Source organism: Vicugna pacos, chromosome 7 (genome assembly GCF_048564905.1).
Source record: "Vicugna pacos chromosome 7, VicPac4, whole genome shotgun sequence".
In the NCBI taxonomy this organism is placed as follows: Eukaryota; Metazoa; Chordata; class Mammalia; order Artiodactyla; family Camelidae; genus Vicugna; species Vicugna pacos.
The window spans coordinates 53,202,566-53,226,029 of NC_132993.1; the positions used below are offsets into that span (position 1 = coordinate 53,202,566).

The 23,464-nt window shown below is 37.9% G+C and overlaps 1 protein-coding gene and 1 long non-coding RNA gene across 2 annotated transcripts in view; one reads left to right on the top strand and one right to left on the bottom strand.

Moving 5' to 3' along the window:
• DGKB (diacylglycerol kinase beta) overlaps positions 1-22,693 on the top strand; it is a 586,586-nt gene extending 563,893 nt beyond the window's left edge. The window contains exon 26 of the mRNA XM_072964909.1: positions 21,760-22,693. Coding sequence (XP_072821010.1) covers positions 21,760-21,867 — 108 coding nt within the window. The 3' untranslated portion in view covers positions 21,868-22,693. The remainder of the gene's footprint in view (positions 1-21,759) is intronic.
• On the bottom strand, positions 11,113-12,698 carry LOC140697567 (uncharacterized). Its single transcript, XR_012074718.1, has 2 exons — positions 12,388-12,698; positions 11,113-11,231 (listed from the first exon to the last, which is right to left on the bottom strand). It is a non-coding gene; the product is annotated as an uncharacterized lncRNA (long non-coding RNA).
• Positions 22,694-23,464: the final 771 nt, after the last annotated feature.

Here is a 23,464-nt window from a genome sequence, read left to right on the forward strand (position 1 = left end):
AGAAATAGAGTGGCTTGGGGAGGAGAGAAGGAAGATTAGTAATATACGAGAGGCCCTGCACGAAGTCAGACTTCATTTTGTATCTGCCCACCCAGCCCTCCCACCCAGTTTATTACAAGGGATGGGTGCCTAATAAGCTTCCTTGAGTGGGGAGTGATCACACTAAGCCTTAAATTCAGTGTAACCAAAATGGGCTCATCATGCACCTCCTTCCATCTCCTTCCCACCCAGTGAATAATGAATGACTCTGTTCCAAAGCCCCCGCCCCTCACTTCACCACGCTGACCTAGTGGGGCGCACTGTTTCCTATACCAGAGGCCTGGGTCATCCTCTTCTTCTCTCCATGCCCTAAAATTCAGTAACTGTGCCCACTTGATACTGTGTCATATTTCTGGACTCTTCTTTTTATCCCTACTCCCATTGTCCTAGATTTGGCTGGTTTCGTTTCTCTGTCACTTCCAGCTATAGCTACACCAGTCTTTCCCCATCTCCATCTTTTTTCCCGTATTTAAATCCATCCTTGGCTTTTCTACCAAACAATCACTGTGAAATACTAATCTCACCATGACACTCTTCTACTTAAAACCTTAATTACTTTATATCTGGTAAAATATAATTTGAATCAGGCTTCCTGTTTCATTGACGTCATCACTTACTTCTCTTCCATATTTCCATGTATCTTCCTCTTGACTAAATACACTTTCTTCTTTGGTTGAGTTACACAATTCATTCTATGCTGTCACTTCATCATAAGCCATTTTTGAACATCACCCCTTTCTCCACTCCATCCCATCCCTGACCCTAGCTAGTCTAAAAGCTCAGCCTTAGTGCTTCATAGCTTTATCAAAGAACTAACTATGTTAAATGGAAATTATCAGCTTTTCTGACTAACTTCTTGGTAGACATAAGCTTACTGAGGTCAGGCACTATGAACTTGGCCCTCTCTTCCGCCCTACCCCTTGCCCCCACCTCGAGCATAGCACTGTGCCTCACACATCACTAGGCTGCCAACACCAAGTGCATTTTGAATTTGTGAGTTTCTTAAATATTTCTTGGGGTAGTATAACCAGTTTTAAAAATTCTTTCCACTAAATCTTTCACTGATCATAATGTAGGTTGGCTAGCAATTCATTCACATATTTTTCCTATATACATACATGTAGAAGTTATTTTCAGTTATCTTTATTCACTTGATCCTCAAAGCAAAAATTTTGAATGTATCAGAGAAGAAATACTTTCTCAGCCTTACATGATTTAACCTCTCTGTTTTCTGATGTAGAACTTCTTTGGGCCGCCTCCCTCTGCATGAACAATTATGCATTCATTTTTCACGTCGTATAGGCTGCGTTCTGTTTTTACTTTGAAATATTAATGGTCGTGTGTTAGTTGTTACTTGGGATACTTTTGTGAAAAGTAAGGCTGAAGAAGTTGTAATGTGATATCACTCTGGGTGCTTTGTCTGTGATTAAGTTGGAAAGGATTCCTGAAGCTTTCTTCCATGAGGTGGAGAGTGGGAAGGACGTCAGGAGCAGATCGTACGGAATGGTGAAATGACCACAGGTAAACTATAATGACGCGTCAAAGTGAGAGCTGAAGTCGAGGCAGCCTCTGCAAAGCACTGACAGGTGTTTTGGTGTCCCTTTGCCTGTCTTGTATACCTTCCTTACTAGAATACTTCTCAGCACTCTGATCCATCCACTCAACCCATCTCAGCTTCCAGTGTTAAGTACTTCCAAGGCTCAGCTCAGCCCTGGCCGGTGGTCAGCCAGTCCCTACCAAGCCTGGTGGTCTTGCTGCCTTAAGTTTGACCCCTTTCATTCTTGGTACAGAATACTTGGTCATTTAGTGCCCGAAGAGCAACTGCGTCCCTCAGTCCCCATTCCCACCATGTGGACCATTCTGTGAGATGCTGTTTTCTGACTCAGATCTCACGTTCCTCCTCTGGCTGCAGCATCTAGTTGACTTAGACACTGGCTAGACGCCCAGACTCCATTCACTTGCACCCTCTCTTAGGAGGGCTGGATCTTCTTCCCATTGCCCTAGACACTGCAGTTACCTGGAGTTTATCTTCATTTTGACACTTGTTTTTGCAAAGGGAACTTACTCAGCACAACTTTAAAATGCGAACTCTTTAGAAAGAGGAGCAGTGTTTCGGGACCTATTATATTTTTATTTGTGTGGTGTAACTATTTTAAATAATCATAACTTTAAAGTGTTGTTTAATTTTTAATCATTTGCTAAAACATAAATAATACAAATAAATCTCAGGACATTAAGATAGAAGATAAACATTTTATAAATTTAAGATTTCCTAGTCCCAGGAATTTCATAATATGTAGCTGAAGCCTGATTGAATTTCCAGAATGTTTGGATGTCCTGGAAATGTTTGAAAGAAACCATGGCACTAATGCTTCTCATATTCAACATCTTTTACCATGTACCAGTTTCCATTTTATATATTCATATTCATATTTATTTAATCCTCAAAACAGCATTGAGAAGTCGGTAAAGTTATTATAACTCCCATATCATAAATCGCTTTTTAAACCTGAAACAGCTAAGCCAAGCAACTTGCCCAAAGCCACACAGTCAGAGGTAGAGTCGGTCAGTGGGTTCTAATGCCTTTTCCCTTAGTCATGATGCTTTGCTACCTCATTCAGTCACTTGTATCAGCAATCAACTACAACGCTGCCATTTATACCAGAATTAAATTCTTTTCACCTTATTTACATATTTCTCTTTATTTAATACGTTATTTCTTGCTCCTCCTTACAGTCAGATCCATCCATCACATTGCCAGAATGACTGCTGCGCAGCACCACTAGGGTCGTCTAATTCCCTGGCCTCAAAGTTCATTGCCTCGTTACTTCACAGAGAATAGCATTCGGGATCCTTGTCATGGCGTTAAATCACTCTCCCAAGGCTGCCATCAGCCAATCGTTCTTCATAGGAACCATCTTCCAGAGGCTTTCTACTTATGCTGCTTAATTTTGTACCTAAAATCCCTATCCCCTTTTTTTTGTGGTTTAGAAGTAGACACATCCTCCTGGCCTTCAAGCAGGCTCCCAGAAAACCTGTGGCTTCCTCCAGCAGTTCTCTGGGACCCATGGTTTGCATTTCTTTCATTTAATCTTACCTACAGTTTATTATTTTGCCTGAATTAATTATCCTATCCTTTTGGGTTAGATGTATTTTCATACATTACTTCAAAATCTTTCTGGAAGGCGATGGGATATAAATACATATATACTAAAAATAAAATAAAATCCGTTCCCTCAATGCCAAGCTTAGCAGCAATTTCCTCATGAAGCCCTTTTAACTCCCCATCTGTCTGAAATCTCTGCCTGATCCTTCGCACTCTTGTGACTCTCTGTTGGTATCTCCTTAATGCCATCCCAATGCCTAGCCTTGCATTTCACCTGTGCAGGCCTGTGTCCGGCTCTTCAGACTTAATTGTCAGCATTATAAGATTCCATCCTTAATTCCTCTTCATACCTCATGTGGTGTCTTTTACATAATGTGGTTTCTGATAAGAAGTCCACATTTGAATCCGTGCTGTTCAACATGCAATACATCATTTTTCTCAGGCTGCTTTCAGGAATTTTCTTGTCTTTAGTTTTCAATACTTTGATTTTGGTGAGTCTGGGCATGGATTTCTTTGAGCTTACTTATTCTGTGTTAGTTTCTTTGAACTTCTTAAATCTGTAGGTTTATGTCTTTTGCCAAATTGAAAAGTTTTCAGCCATTATTTCTTCAGGTACTGATGTAAGCACCACACTTTCTCCTTACCTTCTAAACTATGATGACATGTTTTAGATATTTATGTAGTATCTCAATCTCTGAGTCTCAGTTAATTTTTTTTCATTCCTCTTTTTTCTTTCTATTGTTCATATTGGGTCGTATCAGTTTGTCTATATTCAAGCTCACTGACTTTTTCCTCTTTTATTTCCGTGCTGTTCTTGAGTCCATACAGTTCACTTTTATCTCAGTTGTTGAGTTTTTCTGTTGTAAAATTTTCTCTTGGTTCCTTTTTTAAAAAATACCCTCTATTTCTCAGCTGATAGTCTCTATCTTACCTTTCATTTCAACAGTGTCTGCCATTACTTCTTGGAGCATGGTTATAGAGCTGCTGTGAACTTCTCGTCTGGTAATTCCAACACTGTCATCTCAGGGGTTACATCACTGGCTGCCTTTCCTCTTGAGAGTTTTTGAGATTTTTCCTGGATCATCATAGATTGAGAAATTTTGGATTGTCTTCTAGCTACTGTAAATATTCCTGTTATGAGACTCTGGGCCTTGTTTAATCCTTGTGGGGAATGTTGGTTCATTATTGTTGTTACTGTTGCCATTTTAGCAGGTAAATGACCCAGTTAGGTTCAGGCTGCGAATCCTGATCTGCTGATTGTGAGTTGTAGTTTCAGTGTCAGCTCAATTTTCAAAGTCTTTGCAGTGTTATTTGGATTTGTCCTACATGTACAGGATCCACAGGCTTGTCTTGAACCTGTGTGGTGATCTAATTCAGTTCTCTATGTTGTCAGTCTGCTTCTTAAGGTCAAGTCTATGCATACACAGCACAGGGGTAAACTCAGGAGATCACATACAGCTTCAAGAGTTGGGTTTTTTGAGGCCCTCCCCACTCCAGGACCTCTCTGATGTTTTTTGACTCCCAGGGCTCCTGTGGTTAGAAATCCAAGACTTTAGTTTCTCTGCTCTGCTATGTACTTCCTGATAGAGCATCTGCCCTCAGGGCCCTGTGGTAAGGGGATAAAGAGAGACAAAAAATCAGCAGGTATTTGCCCATGCTTTTTGGACCATAGTTTTATGGGTTAGAGAGAAGGGCTTTCCCATCACTGGAGTGGTAGGCACTTTTCACTGCTATGGAGTTGCCCTAGGGAGATGGGAGAGATTGGGGTGGGCCAGGGGAAGGGGCAAAGTGACCCTAGATGCTTCTCTCACCCACTCTGACCTTTCCCTACAGGTCCTTCATTTCCTACCACTTGCACCAGAAAGAGGGCTTTTCTTGGAGCTCTCCGTCTGTACTTGCTACACAGTTCTAGGTTAGGGGCTGCCTTTAATTCCAGCCTGGAAAATAAGAGAGGGGAGGAAAAACAGGAAGGTCGTCACTGGCTTGGCGGCCTTTCATGCCCCTGTTTCCTTCCCCAGTCTGCCTGCTGTTGTTTGCTTTGCAGCAGTCCTCAGTTAGCTGCTCCACACATTCTGGGCAGTGTTTGCATTGCCTTCAACGGGAGAGACAGGGTAGGGTGTGCTTGCTTTTTGACTAGAGCTGAAAACACCACCACCCTCCTTAGATTTGGAATTTGGCTGTTTTGAGATCTGCCCGCATGCTCACCATTGGATTAGTATATTACTAGCTGGAAGTGCTCACTTGCCAACTTACAGATTTCACAGAATAGTCCCCATTTACGTATCTTTCAGAAAAATTCTGAATAAGTCTGGGAAATGCCCTAAACCTTGAGTCATAAATCTTATGCATTTTGAGAAAAATTCATTAGTTTTTTTTTTCCATTCTTGTGTCCTGCATTCAAGCAGCTGAGACCACATTTACCTTCTTGCTTGAGTGAAAATAATTGACCAAAAAAGGAATCAATTTTTCTACTCACCTGTAAAGATGAAGTTAAGTTTTAGGGATTTCTTTAGGCAGTAATGATGTGGATGACCACATGAGATACGGGGTTTTTTTAGATTACTTTGTCTGTAGGCAAACATTTTACGACTATTGCAAGTAATTTATGTGATTGTATAGGAGACTCCTAGACAGTGGAGGTGAGATTAGTTATATGTTCAAGGTCATGAAGCAAAGAGTTACAAGACTGGTACTATTGCAAACTTGCTTTTCTACTCGCAAACCTGTCATCAGTTCATTAAGCTTATTTGCCTAACAATAAAAAGCTCAGGGAGGAGAAAATAGAAGGTCTCTGAAGCTCTGTAACGCACAGTCATGACTAAAGGAGCACAGGTGTCAAGCGGGCAGCCAGGCAACGCGACTTACTCTGGCAGCTCTGACCACAGCAAACCAGGCACAGCGCACTTAGCAGTTAAGGAGCAAATTAAACCGTTTTAAGAAAGAGATTGTTTTAATGGCTTTTCAACCCCCTTGTAAGGTTGAATATCATGAAAGGCCTTTCTGCTTGAGAATACCATTTAAAGGAGAATTCCACATAACATCTTATTAGGAAATATGGTAATATCAGGTGGATTACCTTTTCCCATAGTTTATGTGCTTACATCTCTCTTGGTTACTGAAGATACAGTAAATATTTTTAAAGGCAAAGTGTGGATAGAACAATGTTTCCTGACAAGCAGCTACTGAAGCCTAAACATAAGCAGTGCATGAAAAGACTTATAGGGATAAAGGGGCGAATTTGACAAGCAGGAAGATAGAATGCGCTTATCCTTACGGCAGGTGGGTCTCGTTATACCTACCGTCTGGGTGAACTGGTCACAGACCTGGGAACTACAGACAGATTGGAAATGACAAAGCCTTACCACTTTCGTATTATAAAATCTCTACCATTTGAGGAAAACTTTTGTATGTCACCTTTTTATTTGAAACCCACTCTCGGTTTCAATATTTCAAAAGTTATTTTGAGCAAGCTGGCTTCCACAACTGCAGTAGTAAAAACTTCTCTAGCACTTAGCAGAAATTCAAAGTAGTTTGAGGTTAAAAATATTTTCACTCCTTGAAAGCAGTGTTTTATGGGGTTTCCATAAGGAGAGGAGGAGAAAAACACTTAGGAATGTTACTATGCAAAATGACTCTATCCCAACGAGTAGAAACAGAAATAAAAGCCAGAGTCCAGATTCTTACGTTTGTTGTATCAGTGACCTCTGGACTTTAGAGGATTACTTAATCTTGGACTTACTTCCTTATTTCTAAAACCAGCTTCCTACAAATCACAAGAGTATTGAAGGGTTGCTGAAAATTACTACACATCATGTTTATCAATACTAAGTATTAGTTATTTCATGGTGTATATCAAGTATTATTATATTCAGTAATACACCTGAATTTTCTTCCTTTTTGTTGTTTAGAGTAACTCCCTTGTTATCCTGAATTATACAGGACAAAAAAAAAAAGCTGAATCCATGTTATTTTATGTTGGGACAACATTTGACATCTTTTTGAGATTTAGACAAAGTGTTATAGAAAATGTAGGAGTGACTTTGACTGTTTTCCTCTGATCATTTACAGATGAACTCATACTGGAAAAGGATTTCATTTCACCATACTATTTATCATCTTTTGTAGTTATCTAAAGGGAAAATTATATTAAAACTCATGCGGAATAGAATAGTGCATGAAACCTCCAGGGTTAGCTGACTCTTGAATCTCCCAAGACCCTTGCCTTAAGTCGTTTAACTTTAAATAGTATTAAATAACAGTTAATGCACCAGGTTGATTTCCTGCAAATTAGTCTTATTTTGAAAATTTGGTAAGAACATTATGTTCTCATAAAAGTTACACAGCTATTGTAACAGGATACTTTCTGCCTTTGCAGACATATCGTTTTAAGGAATTGTAAGCTTAGTTTAGAAGGAGGAGAAGAACAGACAAGGGAACATGTGTAATTTTAGTGATGAAAGAAAAAGTGTAACTCATAAATGATCAGTTGGAAAATGGTTAACAGGAAGATGTAGACAAGGAGTATTTTCTTGATGTACCTGGAAATTGCATTTTGCCTAATATTTAGTTACAAAATAAGGATAAATCTTAAAGAAAATACTGCCTTTTGTTATTTAGTAAGTCTAAGTCTTGATATTTTGAGGAATAAAAGAAAATAGTCTTCTGTCATCTTGAAACATATTTGAATAAGCAGATTGCTGTTCTGGCAGATATATTTTTCAAGGTGTGATGCTAGTGAGACTCCAAAAGCAGTTAAATAAAACATAAACTGAAAGCATCCTTTTACCTAAGACTTCATTGATAAGTGCTCCTGCATAAATCTGTATTTCTAAGCCTTTTTTTTTCACCCAAAGGCTGGCACGTTACTGTTTAGTGGCGTTATTTTGTGTGTTCCTCTGTTACTTATGTATTAATTAGTCTTGTTTACCTGTGCATAATTTTTTCCTAATTTCACAACAGTTGTTGTTTTTGTAATTGACAATGCAATTTACTGCATGTGTGCTTTCTGGCCCCCAGACAAGAATGTTAAGGTGTAAAGCACCAACCTCTTCATCTCAGATTGTTTAAAAAAAAGGGTTGGTTGTGACTAATTTCCAATTAATTTGCCGTGGTTACAGGGAACAAAACAATTGCACCTACTAATTAAAATTTAAAATATTCCAAAGTGTCATCTTTAGGTGTCTGTGGAATATATAATTTCCATTTTGGTTCCTTGCTGGATCTGTAACACCCATGAGCTTGACAGCTCTATTAATTTAAAGGCTCAATAATACCTATTAGTACAAAACATGAAAAAAAATACCATTAATCATTTATTTTAATTTTGCAGCTCTGTCATTTTCTCAGTATGTTTTAAAATTATGATGACACCATAATGTGCACAAATCGACCTGGATGAAGGGGAAACGGATCACACTACTTAGGAGAGACACTGAAGTACATTATTAGAGCTTAATTAATGCCAAACTGATTAGATTTGATTGCATTTTACGCAAACATATTTTAAAGAAATTTTTCTTACTATATTTTAAAAGTTGTCCCAAACAGGTTATGTTAATAATTAGACTTACCTTTTTATAGTTCTTTTCTTTAATACATTCTATTGAAATATTGTGAAATAAACCTACATTGTTCTTTCATTTTTCATTTTGAAACCTGAATTAATCTATTCAGTTTCAATTTAGAGAAGTTCATTTCAGGTTAGCCCAAAGATAATAGTGTCTCTCATAGCCATGTTCTTTGATAGGCACTCCTAACCCAAATTAGACACAATGTCCAAAAACATGAAAGGGCAAAAATTGAAATGAGAAATATGCTAAGTATGTAATACCTTATGCATTTATATTGATGTGATCCAGGACTGTTAAACATGCTAAAAGTGATAAAAATTGTGTGCACAGAACATAATTTTGTCATTAACTTTCCAGAGGACCAATAGTTACTTTATTTATATTTACATCTAGTTCAAAATTGAACACTTCTCTAGAATGGGTAAAGTTAACAGTCTCCTAGTTGATGGGCATCACCTGACTACTGTGTAGATTTGATTGCTTTCTTTCCAGAGTGGTGAGAGGTCTGTCTTCTGGTGGATGCAAACTATAGAATTGCACAGCCTGAGTCTGACTTCTCCCACGTTTGCCTTGTGGGAGACCTTAGCTAGCTCTTCATTTCTTCTGATTTTGTGTATTAAAATTAGGAAATATGGCTAATATATTCTAAGCTTCTCCTCAAAGGGGAACATCCTGTATTGCTGAAAGTTTTAAAGAGTAAGCCTTCTTATCCACTAATAGAGCACAGGGTCGAGTTTCCTAGAGATATTCCAGTCTATTCCAAGGATGGGTTACCAATTTCAAATAAAAATTTGAATAAAAGAACTTAATACACTGAGTAGAATTTAATAACGTATTGTTTTCCCTTTATGAATATCCAGACCATAGTTGCACCTGTCTTAATTAACGAGACTCTAAAAATTAAAGAATTTGAACGTATTCCAGGCATACCTCAGCAATACGGCAGATTCACTTCCAGACCCACCATAGTAAAGCAGACACTGCAGTAAAGCAAGTCACATGAATTTTTTGCTCTCCCAGTGCCTATAAAAGTTATGCTTACAGTATACTGTAGGCTAGTAAGTGTGTAATAGCATTGTTTCTAAAAAACAATATGCAGACCTAAATGAAAAAATACTTCCTTGCTAAAAATTGCTAACTATCATTTGTGCCTTCAGTGAGTCATAATCTTATCTTTGAGCAAGGGTCTTGCCTCAGCGTTGATGGCTGCTGACTGATCGGGGTGGTGGTTGCTGAAGTTTGGGATGACTGTGGCAGTTTCTTAATGCAACAGTGAAGTTTGCCACATCTGTTGACTCTTCATTTCATGATTAATCTCTCTGTATTTGGTAGCATTTTACCCACAAGAGAGCTTCCTTCAAAATTAGGGTCAGTCCTCTCAAACCCTGATGCTGCTTTATCAACTAAATTTATAGAACAGTAGAAGCTCTTTGTTGTCATTTCAATAGTCTTCACAGCATCTTCGCCAGGAATAGTTTCCATCTCAAGAAACCACTTTCTTTGTGCATCTGTATGGAGCAACTCGTCATCTGTGGAAGTCTGACCATGCGATTGCAGCAATTCAGTCACACCTTCAGGTTCCACTTCTAATTTAAGTTCTCTTGCTGTTTTAACCACTTCTACAGTTACTTTCTCCACTGAGGCCTTGAACCCCTCAAAGTCATACGTGAGAGTTTGATCAACTTGTTCCAAACTCCTTTTAATGTTGAGATTTCTACCTCTTTCCATGAATCATGATTGTTCTTAATGGCATCTAGAATTGTGAATCCTTCCCACAAGATTTTCAATTGACTCTGCCCGGATCCATCAGATGAATCACTATACATGGCACCTGTAGCCTTACAGATGTATTTCTTGAATAATAAGACTTGAAAGTCAAAATGACTTGTTGTGCATCTTCATCAGAGCTCTTGGGTGACCAGGTACATTGTCAATGAGCAGTAATATTTTGAAAGGAATCTTTTTTTCTGAGCACTAAGTCTCCACACTGGGCTTAAAATATTCAGTAAACCATGTTGTAAACAGATGTGCTGTCATCCAGGCTTTGTGGTCGTCCCCCTAAACAATTACAGCAGTAACAGCAAAGATCATTGATCACAGATCACCACAACAAATATAATAATGAAAAAAACTGAAACATTGTGAGAATTGCCAAGTGATAAAGACATGAAATGAACAAATGCCATTAAATGGTGCCCATAGACTTGCTTGATGCAGAGTGGCCGCAGACCTTCAATTTGCAACAGCCACAACAACAAAAGCCAGTATCTGCAAAGCACAGTAAAATGAAGTGCAATGAAAGGAGATATGGCTGTGCCTTGTTTTAGCCGTGTGACAATTCTGTGGGGTGGACAAGGTAGACAGTATTAAATGTTATTTTCAGTCAATACATAAAAATTAAAGGAAGAACACAGCTGTTTAATCTAAGCCAAGTCAGTGATTCGTGTCTTCATTCCTTCAACAGATTCTTATTGGATCCCTTCTTTATGAAGGTGGTGACATTTTGCCCCAGAGTGCTAGAAAGGAGGGAAAACAAAACAAAGAAATGATCTCTGAACTCTTTCCAGGTATACATTTCTCACAGAATCACACATATGTAAACTTTCCGGCATGATATAAGGTCTGTGGAGGAAAGGTTCATGGTGCTATGAACTGTGATACTGTGGTACCTTGGTACTGTGGTAATAGGAGAGGGTAGGTTAAAGAGATTTGACCTCATCAAAGGAAATCTAAGAAGACTTTCAAAGAAACTCAAAGTGAACCTGGAAACTCAAGGATGAGGATCATATAACTAGGCATGAGGAAGGGAATAGTGTTCTCAGTGCAGGGGGAACAACATGGGGTGGGAGGGAGCATGATGTTTGCAAGGATCTGAGAGATGAAGTGATGGACGTGCAACAGAGGAAGGGAGGTGTGGGGTAAGGCAGTCAATTCAGTGGGAATCAGAGCTGTAGGAGGTTCAAGCCCACAGAAAGGATCTTTAGCTTTAGCTTAAGATTCATGTGGAACTAAAGCAAGTTTAAGTAGGAGAGCGATGTGATTAGATTTGCATGGTGATAGATCATTCCGGGCAGGGGATGGGTTGGAAGGGAAGGTGGTAGCTAGTTAGAAGATCTCTGCTATTGTTCAGACCTTAGAATGGTCATGACAGAAAGACCCCACCACCACCAAAAAATAGTTAAGAGATACAGAAAATGTTTGAGGGATAAAATTGATCAGAGTTTCATGTCAAATTGTTGACTGGATTACCATGAAATAGTTTAACGTGGATGAGAAAGTCCTTCAGTTGCTGCTATGATGCTTCAAAAAAATAAGGGTACAGCTGAGTCTGGGAATTGGGTCCTTAAAGTTTCTTCTCTAGGACATCAGAATGGGCTTATTGGTCTCCCTTGGTTTGAAAAACCCAGACTTTTGTGTGTAAATGTCACGGTGGATTTTTTTTTTCAGTCTTTTTGTTGGGTAGGTCTGAAGCCTGACGTGTGGCTGAAATCCCGTCAGGTGCTTCTGGCCTCCTTAGGAGAAGGCAGATGACCGTAAATGTCATCTCTCAGTGTCACCCAAGAAATTCTGAAAGCCTTGTCTCAGATGGGAGAAAGATTAACAAAATGTGTTTTCCCCTTGACTAAACATAATTACACTAAAAATAATAAGGAACATTTATTAAGCACTTACATGATATGCATAGCCTCAGTGGGTACTTGCAAGGGTTCTGTTAAGTCAATGTATCATCATCCTCCTTTAATAAATAGAGATTGAGGCTCAGAACTGTGAGCCCCTTTGGCCACTGGCCAAGCTGGCACTCAAATCCGTGCCTTGTGTCCTGAGTCCATGATCTTAACCACTGTGCTATATGAAAAGACACGTAGGAACTGGTGTGCGAAGTATTATCCATCAAGAAGAGGAATCACAAGTTGTGAATATTGGGAATATTCTCTGGTTATGGTCAAAGAGGGAAATTTTTTTGTGTTGTTTTGTTTGTTCTGTTTTTGTTTTTATTTTTGTTTAAATTTTCCCCATGTGACCAAAGATTGAGAGAGACCCTAGGAAAAGAAAAATAAGTTACTGGGTTAAAGTTGTAGATAGAATTTTTCTGTAGAGACATGGAAATTATAAAAAAAAAAAACCTCTTTTGAAATGTCATTGACCTTGTCTGGCAAACAACTTACAACCGTAAAATAAAGGGAGAACCAAAATTACATCTTAAAAGAGATTTCAAATCCAGGTGTGAATGTGGCCCCTGCAAGGTGGCCAAATAGCCAGTCACTTGCAGGAAAGTTTGTTTTTCTCATGACCATACCTATTTAAAATTCCTGTGAATTTAATCAGCAAGTAAACCTCTCAACCCATTTTTGAAAGATTTGATTGTAAATCTTTACAATGATTTCTTTGAATTTGATGTTAGATCAAAGACTTTAACATTAAACTTGGAAATGGCTATCATTCCAGAAAATAATAGCTGAAATCATAAAGGAGCTGGCACAGGGATTTTAGAAACTTATGTTTCATTGCTTTGCTTTTTGGCAGTTATGGACCTGAAAAATTTAGCATGCTCTTTATTCCGCTGTCATATGGCTTCCCTACACGCCTGAATTCAAAATGGTTTCCATTATTAGAAGGAGACAATCTTATTCCAGAATCGAGCTAGGTAACTTTTAATGTTCCAGATAATTGCTAAATTAAGCTCTCCCCACAGATATTTTATGGCATTTATTTTGCTCTGAAAACCCCATTCATTTTTAAGGTAGCCGAATAAATCCAGTGATAATAAGCTCTAAAAGAGATGAATCAGGGAAAGAAAATTGGGGCTAGATACAGGGAGGATATTTCAAAAGGAAAATGCTACCTGCTGAGGAACTTTCTGAGAATCACAGTATTATTAAGCCCACCCTGGTGCAAAGCAGTAGAGAGATTAAGCATTGAAGCCAAATTTGATCAGCTGATAGGTTATCAAAATTGAGAAAGCTCGTCTGTATTCTAATTCAGAATTTTCACAGAATGAATTCTGTTGGCACGCAGGATTGCAGAGATATGCCATATGAAATTCTTTCCACTTTCATCCATCTTTTTAGCTATTGACCCATTGAGTCGTAATTTTAAATTAAAATTCCTTTCTTCCACCTCATGCCTCAGCATTCCAGATGTCATTTCCTTATTGGACTGTAATTGCATCAGAGGTCAGCAAGTTAGGGTCTTGGACCCGATCTCTGCAGGTACCTATTTTTGCATAGCTGAAGTGTTAAGAATCTTTTTTGAGGTTTTTCAATGGTTAAAAAAAATCAAAAAGTAATGTTTCATAATGTTAAAATTATATGATATTGAAATTATTATTGGAACACAGTCCCATGCATTTTTTCCCATGGAGCGTATGTATACTTTTGTGCCGTAATGGCTGAGGTGACTTATCACTGAGACCTCATAGACCACGAAGCCTAAAATGTCTGCCATCTAGCCCTTTATGCAAGATACTTGCCAGCCCCTAAATTCCATGAACAATTACTTAAACATCCTACAGTATATAACTCTCAAATATGGTTTCTAGATTTAGAATGAGTATGAACAGTTTAGTTGGTTACATCACCTACATGCAAATCACTGTGTCATCTGAATGTCTCAGCCTCATGAATAGAAGAGGAATAAGCCACACTGAAGAGGGACTGGAAATGTTTACACGATGGTGGTACCTTGTGGTTTTTCCCCTACCTCTTTGGCTACCTGTACTCATACTCTTTTATAGGAAATCATTCACCCATTTCACTGTTCTATGTCCATGTTCCCCGGTTACAAGTTCTCCTGTTTGTTATTTGCATTTGTCCTTCAGTAATCTCTTCTCAGGGGACGATGTTACTTATATTTATACCCAAATCTGTCTCGAGACCTCTTCTCCCTTCTGAACACCAGACATACATATCCCAAAGACACTGAATATCTCCTTTGGAATGTCACACTCAACAGAGTTTATTAATGTCCTGGTTCCCACTCCTGCCAGAAATATATGTCTTTCTATAAAATGCATCACACATGACCACAACACACATGACAAACAAAGCTAAAAGCATGGAGTTTATACTAGGATCTTTCTTTTTTCCAGTACTCCACACATCCAATTGTGTCTTGCAGATTGTACCTCCTAGCTATCTCTCAGATCTTCCCTCAGTTCTGTTGCCATTGCCACTGCCATGACTAAAATCCATCTTATTTCTTTTCTGGATTCTCTATTTACCTCCCATCTGATCTCTCTGTCTCTGTTTTGGCTTCCTTAAGCTATGCTTCCAGAGTGACATTGCTGAGACTCAGCTTAATTATGCCCTGTCCTTACCCCATGATCTAAATGGCATTGTTTTGTGTTCCCATTGCGCTCTGGTAATACCTCTGTAGCACAATGCATATCACATCCTACTACTGCATATGTTGTTGTCATTAGACTATGAGCACCTCGATTATGGTTTTAAAAGTATCTGTTCAACATAGAGAACAAACTCACGGTTACCAGGAGGTAAAGGAGGCGTGAAGGGATATTTTGGGAATTCAAAAATTGCACCTCTTGGGGAGTGATGGCAATGTTAGCTATCTTGATGGTGGTGGTGGTTTCATGGGTGTATACAATCTATCAGAATTCATCGAATTGTACATCTGAAATATGTGTAGTTTATTATACAGGAACCATACCACAATAAAAGTGTTAAAAAATAAAAAATAAAAAGTAAAAGGTATCTGTTCAACTTGGAGTCCCCAGTACTAAGCTGAAATAAGCTGGCATCTAGTAGATGAACAATAAAGCTGAGTCAATTAGGTGGTTTTGTTATGATAATATTAGCTCTAAGCCGTATGTTTTGGTGGTGAGTATAAGAAGATGCTGGTCACTCAGTCAGTCAGTCAGTCAACAGATTCTTGTTGGCCTTACCCCTTAGGAAGAGAAGTAAAATGACAGGTAGACCAGGGCTTCTCAAATTTAAATGTGCATATGAATCTGATTCAAACAGAATCTTGTTACAGACAGGATGGGATTCAGGCCTCAGCTAGGATGGGGGAGTCTGCATTTCTAACAGTGATGTCAGTGCTCCTGGTTTGTGGAGCATGTTTGCAGAACCAGAACACTAGAGTGCAAGACAGTGCCCTTCAGAGAGATTGCTGTTCATTTATTTACCACTCGTACCAAAATCGTATATGCACATTGAGGAAAACAGAATGGATAGACTTGCAAGAAAAATAACCAGCATCTGTCCCATCATTTTTGTGTCACCAGATGCCCTCTTTGATTGCTTGGCTGTCTCTTCTGACCATTTGCTGCCTGTCTGTAAACAATATGCTTTGCTGTAATTTTTTCACCTGTTAGTTTTAGGTGTATTCTACCTCCTTTATGATAGAAAAGTGGCCTCTAACACTCTGACATTACTGCGTTTAACTCTCTTACTAAAAGTTAATATGTACTGAGTGATTCTTATGTGCCAGGTAACATTCTAAGCATTCTGTGTGCGTTAATTCACTTGGTCCTTACAAGAAACCAGTGAAGTAGACACTATATTAAAGTCTCTATAGTACTGATGAGGGAACTGAATTACAGGTATTTCCCCAAGGCCCCCAGATAGGAAGTGATGGACCCAGGCAGTCAGATTTTTAACCATTACGCTGTTCTGCTTCTGAAAAAAAAGATGTAATAACAATTTAAGTTAATGATTGAGACTATGAAAATGTTGTCAACTGTAGAACCAAGTGCTGACACAGAATTACATTTTCTCTCCTGTAAAGCTTTCAGAATCTCTTTTTTCTTTCTTTGCACAGTCATCATTACAATAACTCATTTTTTTTAAAGCTACACCATATCAATTTATCCATTATCTCCACTCCCCTTCTTTCTATGGCAAAAGCCCTTCCCTGCAGGTTTCTTTGTAGGTTTCTTACTAACCATCCTGGGTCTCAGTTGGACCCTCTATTGTTGTTTCTAACAAACTTACTTTTTAGAGCACTTTTAGGTTCACAGTAAAATTGAGGGGAAGGTACAGACATTTCCCATATACCTCCTGCCCCCACACAAGCATAACCTCCCCACTAGCGACATCCCCAACCAGATACCAAATACCAGAAAGGTGTCTTTGATGCAATTGATGAACCCACATTGATGTATCATAATCACCTAAAGTCCGTTTATACTAGGGTTTACTCTTGGTAGTGTGCGTTCTGTGGGTTTAGACAAATGTGTGATGTCTTGTATCCATCATTATTACATCATAAAGACTGTTTTATCACTGCCCTAAAAGTCCTCTGTGCTTCACCTATTCATTGCCCTCCCCTCTAATCACTGGCAACCACTGATCTTTTTACTGTCTCCATAGTTTTACCTTTTTCAGAATGTCATGTAATTGGAATCATACAGAATTTAGCCTTCCCAGATTGACTTCTTTCACTTAGTAATATGCATTGAAGTTTCTTCTATGTCTTTTCACATCTTGATAGCTTTTTTTTAGCACTGAATAATATTCCTTTGTCTGGATATACCACAGTTTATTTATCCATTCACCTATTGAAGGGCCTTTTGGTTGCTCCCAAGTTTTGGCAATTATGAAAAAAGCCAGTATAAACATCTATGTACAGATTTTTGTGCAGATGTAAGTTTTCAACTTCTCTGGATAAATGCCAAGGAATGTAATTGCTGGATCATACCATAAGAGTACATTTAGTTTTGTAAGAAACCTCTAAACCATCTTCCAAAGTAGCTGTACCACTTTGTATTCCCAGCAGCTATATTTGGGAGTTCCTGTTGCTCCACATCTTCGCCAGCATTTGGTGTTGTCGGCGTGACCCTGTTTTTTGAACCTCTTTCTTAGCTCACTCATTTGTTTTGCCAGAGAACACCCTCAAATAGGTTTTAAAGGACATATGAAGGGTAAACTCCCTAGATCCTTTAGTGACTGAAAATGTCTTCATTGTATCCTTGCATTTAATCAATACATTGACTAAGTATAGAACGCGAAGATAAAATTAACTTTTCCTCTGGGGTTTGAAGATGTTTCTCTGTTCAAGCACTAATGTTTTTGAGAAGCCTGATGCCATGCTGATTTTTATTTTTCTGTAAATGATCTGTTTTTCCTCTCAGAGAGCATTTAGAATCTTGATTGTGTCACTGTGCTTTGAAATTTCAAAATAATATGTGACTTGAGCCAGGCATCATTAAAAAGCCCAGAAATGACAAATGCTGGAGAGGCTGTGGAGAAAGGAAGTCCTCCTACACTATTAGTGGGAATGCAGTTTGGTGCAGCCGTTAGGGAAAACAGTGTAGAGATTCCTCAGAATACTAACAGTAGGCTTACCATAGGACACAGCAATCCCACTCCTGGGCGTATATCCAGAGGGAACCTTACTTCAAGAAGATATATGCACCCCAGTGGTCACAGCAGCACTGTTCACAATAGCCAAGACATGGAAACAACCTAAGTGTCCATCAACAGATGACTGAATAAAGAAGCTTTGGTATATTTATACAATGGAATACTACTCAGCCATAGAAAGAATAAAATACTGTCATTTGCAGCAACTTGGATGGACTTGGAAATTATCATTCTAAGTGAAGTAAGCCAGAAAGAGAAAGAAAAATACTATATGATATCACTAATACATGGAATCAAAAAAAAAAAAAAAGGCAAATGAACTTACTTACAAAACAGAAACAGACTCACAGATATAGAAAACAAACATGGTTACCAGGGGGAAGGCAGTAGGAAGGGATAAATTGGAAGTTCGAGATCTGCAGATTCTAACTACTATATATAAAATAAATAAACAACAAATTCATACTCTATAGCCCAGGGAATGATATTCAATATCTTGTGGTAACTTATGGTGAATATGAAAATGAATATATGTATGTTTATGTATGACTGAAGCATTGTACTGTACCCCAGAAATTGACACCACATTTTAAACTGACTATACATCAATAAATATATAGAGAGAGAGAGAGAAAGAGAGAGTGAGAGACAGAGACAAACTAAGCAATCAAAATCAGGTTGCAAAATGCCTTGCATATAGCTGGTGCCCAGTAAATATTTGATGTATTAACAAACAACTAAGAAGTAACTACTGACTCTTCAAAGATACAAACACTCAGAGAGAGCCTAATGTTTGGTTTGTGTTTTCAGATTGCTGAGACTTAATACATTTGAAGTCTTTGGGGGATAAACTCTGCTCTTTATTCCATGTTGCTTTCCTAGTAGATAGCCAGTTCTCAAAAAATAAAACCACTAAAAAATACAAGAGCATGGAGTGCATATAAAACAGGTGTCTGAGTCATTGTCCCATGCCTGGTGAGGCCCCTTAATCGAGTTTCCCTGGCGTGGGCAATCTTAACATCAAGACACATTTAAATCTCTACAACTCTCTGAAGTCTACACCTGGACTTTCTGTGACTACAGCACCAACAATTAACCTGGACTGGAATTATTCTTATCTTTATTGGAGTTGTTTTTAATTCTGTTCAGATATGCAAAGACCTGTAATTATTCAGTGAGATAAAGTATGTAGAGACCGTGGATGCACAATAGACATTTTGTGAATTTTAGTTTCCTCTGTGTCATCTCCCCTAAGCCAATAGTTTCCCATGTTTATAAACAACAGACAAAAAGGATGAAGATTTCATTTTTTACAAAAATAATGTTAGCTTAAAGAAAGGGTTGTGTACTTTGACCATAGGAGTGATTGAACAACCAAGAGGACAGGCTATGGATAATTGTACAAATAGGACTGGCCGTTACCCTGCTTAAGAACTACGAACTAGAACTTCGAGGTAGTCAGTAGCATGGATTAAGGGTCCCACTGTGTCAGGAGCCCTGAATGAGATACTGTGCTGTTTTTGAAAGGAACAGCTACATGTGATTTCTTTTAAAAAGGTTTGCCAATAACAAGATAAGTTGTGATCAAGCAAAATTCGAATACCTAAAAAACACCAAGAGTAAACAAAATCCCATACACAGTAATTCATGGTGTTTGGGCTATGCTTTGCTGCAAATTGATGCTCACCTTGTGTAAGTGACTAGAATGATGCGTTTCTTGGAGGGTCTTAACAACCATAGTATCATACCCTCTGAAGGATTTAGTCCAGCAACTGTGAATCAGAAACCTGTCATTTCTTATCTTAGCTGCTAATGTTCTGTTTGCATCTGAGGTTATTATATAAGTAATACATGATAATGGCATCATCAAATACTCATTTAAAATGATATTTTTGTGTAAAAAGATTTTATTTTCATCATTAAAAAAATGGTACCTTTCTGCTTAGCCTCCTATTGGAGCATCTATAACCCTACTGAATGCGCTTGTTAAATTTCTCCTTTCGTACTTCACTAGAATTTGCTGGGGACAGAGATTGTGCTTTGTCTGTTTATTAAAAGTTCCTGGTAATGTCTAAAGCATAGTAGTGACTCAATACATTTTTTGAAATGAATAAATGAATGGATGATGGTGTATTCAATACTGTGCAAAGCTAGGATTCAGAGGAGTTACAAACATCTGTGGCACAAGGTGCAGCATATTGAATTATTACAGGAGAAAATCTGGTCGAGATCGTTTTCAGTCTACATAGGTAGGTGCATTCTGGCACCTAAACTAGGTGGCTGTTGATTATCCAGTTCATAAGATAACAAAAATAAAATACAATGAAATCAGATATCCAGAGAGTCTGGGGCTGGTTTAGCCTGGTGGCCTTTTGCAGGGGCAATTTATTTTTACAGTGAAAAGAACACTGAATCTTCCCAGAATAACCTGATTCCAACAAAGTTAAATAAAGTTGTTCATGTATCCAGGTTTTTGACATACTTCTGTCTTTCTAGACCGTGAAGTTAATCTCCATTTCCCACAAGCCCCACTGCTGACTTTAATGATCCTGTCCACGTGACATACTTTTTTTTTTTTGTTTCATTGCTATCAGTGAATGACAAGTGAGGGATATTCATTTTAACTTGAAAATGTCAGCTATGCACTTTAAGAGATATATTTTTGCAGCTTTTAATGAGGTGGTGTTTCTTTTTGAAAGAAATGCTCATCTCTGATGTGGGTGCTGTGCAGGTGACAACTGATATTTAATAAGCGATGGGTCTTGTATTAGTCTCGGTTCTCTAAAGAAAATGTCTCAGATTGCTTTTGAAAAACTCTTAGCGTCACTAGCCCAAAGGCAAGATGTGACCTTTTTATTACATAATGAGAATCATTTATTATCTTACAATGTATCTTAAAGTCACAGACAAAATGCCACTCTGATAATTGCTTTCAATTAGCTTTGAGCATAGCATATATTCGTAAAATGTCTTCTCTAATTTAGACTTGAATTAGAGAAAATTGCAGACATAATCTACTTTAAGGTTGTCTCATTTAAGGTGATTCGTAGTTTTATCTCAAAGAAATCAAAAAGAGTAGCTTTAGAACAGTCTCTCAAAGTGTTTTAAGCAGGCTTTTCAATATTTGAGTCTATTCTATTACCAGTTAATTAACAAATTAGAAAGATAGTTCATCATTTCTGACCTTTTATGCACGTTAACTTTTGACTTTCATTCTTAATGATTGTTTTGAAATTAAGCCTTGCAGTTCGTGCTGAAAGAGAGAAACAATCTGATTAGCAAGGTAAATAAAGCTTGCCTTGGTACCAACCAAGTGTGTCTTAATGTTGGGCTGTAACTGGGATTCTGAATAGTCTAATGGTGCATCCTCTTCTGTCTTAAATAAGTAACACATAACTAATGGTCAGTAAATTCTACTGGATAATCATGTGGCATAAACGAGGAATTTAGGGGTGTTATTACAAGTGAGGTTAGATGTCACATGGTATCCAAACTGTGATTTCAATTAAACTTCATTTCTTATTAGTTCCCCGAACATTGGAATATGGTTTAAATGCATGTCCTTATCTCCTTTAAAAATATTTTTGAAATAATAGGAAGTCTGAAACTACATTTTACACCTGTGGTGTTTCAGTAACTCATGAGATATTACTAACCTTAACACAGATTTTCAGAAATTGGTATTCTATCTGGAGATGACGCTGTTTCTTTTTCTCCCCAGATAAAAATTATACACAAGAACCAAGCCCCAATGCTGATGGGCCCCCCTCCAAAAACTGGGTTGTTCTGCTCCCTCGTCAAAAGAACAAGAAACCGAAGCAAGGAATAATCCCGCCTGCCTCGTTTCCCTCTGAGAGATCTAATTAGCATAATTGGGCCATGGAACACTTAGGCTGGAAGTCTTTGAAACATTTCAAGTCTCCTGCTCATGCAAAATCATGGAATTGGTTTAACAGCTTTTGTTACTGAGCTAATGTAAAATTCAGCTATTAGAAAATGTATTGTCTCAGTTTCTATAGGCATCTTTGCATGAAGAAAGCAGAAGTTGACATGAAGTAATACTGCATATTTTTGTTGCATGCATTCCCATAGATTTTTACGTCTCCTACCCATTCCTTCCCCAATTTCCATTTACTAACCTGTAAGAAAAGCCTGTACCACATAGAAACGGAAATACCACAGGAAATGTGATTCTCCACGCGACTGATTATTAATTAGCATAATTAATAATGCTACATTGATCGTAACTGCAGATGGCTATACTTTCCCTTCTAGAATCAAACCGTATACCAGTGATCTTTGACCTGTGACTTGGGGAGAAATTTTAACTGAAAGATTTTATTACATAGTTGTCTACTTGCTGTATCTAAATAGTTGTTCTTCGACATCTTGAGGCTTCTGAGTGGAATTTAAAATATCAGGTATAAAGTTTTCTTGTGCTGTAAAGTAGAAAGTGGTTTTAATTTTGTTTAGTCTTGCTAATTCCAGACATGAGTGAAAACCTGCTACTTGGTGGTGAAGTGAGTGACTATGACAAGCCTTATTCCCTTCTGCATGTGAATCTAGGAGAAAATTCATAATCGCAACAGTAACCAAATAGATGTTTGAAACTATGTGCCTAATAAGCTGTGTTTCCCACCAAAGATTCAGAAAAAGATGCTTGAGAGAAATGCATTAGTGCATAATTAATTAAGCTTTGTGGAGAAAATTTATGATTCTCATGATTAATTTTGTGATGACTAAAACTCTAGAAGAAACATTAATTATAATTAAAATTCTCACCTTTCACAGACAAGAAGCCATACAATACAATCAAAGCTCAGTAGCTGATTTCTTGCTTTTTTTTTTTTGGTCAATTATAAATATGGGTCTGTAATTTTTAATGGCTCAGTTAAGTACACTTGAGAAAGTAAATGATCGTACCAGTTCCTTTCTAGTATAAGTTGATACCTGTAATAATAGTGAGCTCATTGAAGGCTACCATGCATGCAATTAGCACCCTCCCCTCACCTACTCCATTCCCATCTCTGTGACATTTCAAGTATTTACTTGGAAATAACAGCCTCGATCGTTCAGTTTTCATGACATGGTTGGATTCTCTGACTGAAGAAGTTATGGAATAGTATTTTTTTAAGTGTTTCATTAAGTTTATGATATAAAATGAAATGCTATTCTGAGCAGTTTGGGTATCGTTCATTCATATTGACCTGCATCCCATCATTGCATGTTTTATGTTTTCAAACATGCCATGAGGAAAACTAGTGCTTGACATGCATGATTTATTGGCTTCTCTCTCCACTCTGCACTAAAGTAGTAACGATTTATCAGTTCTGTTTTCCTACTGATTCATTCATCTTTGAGTAACAAATAGCATTGAGTGATTCTGTTGAACATAATCCTGTGCATGGATCTATGGATTTCAAGTG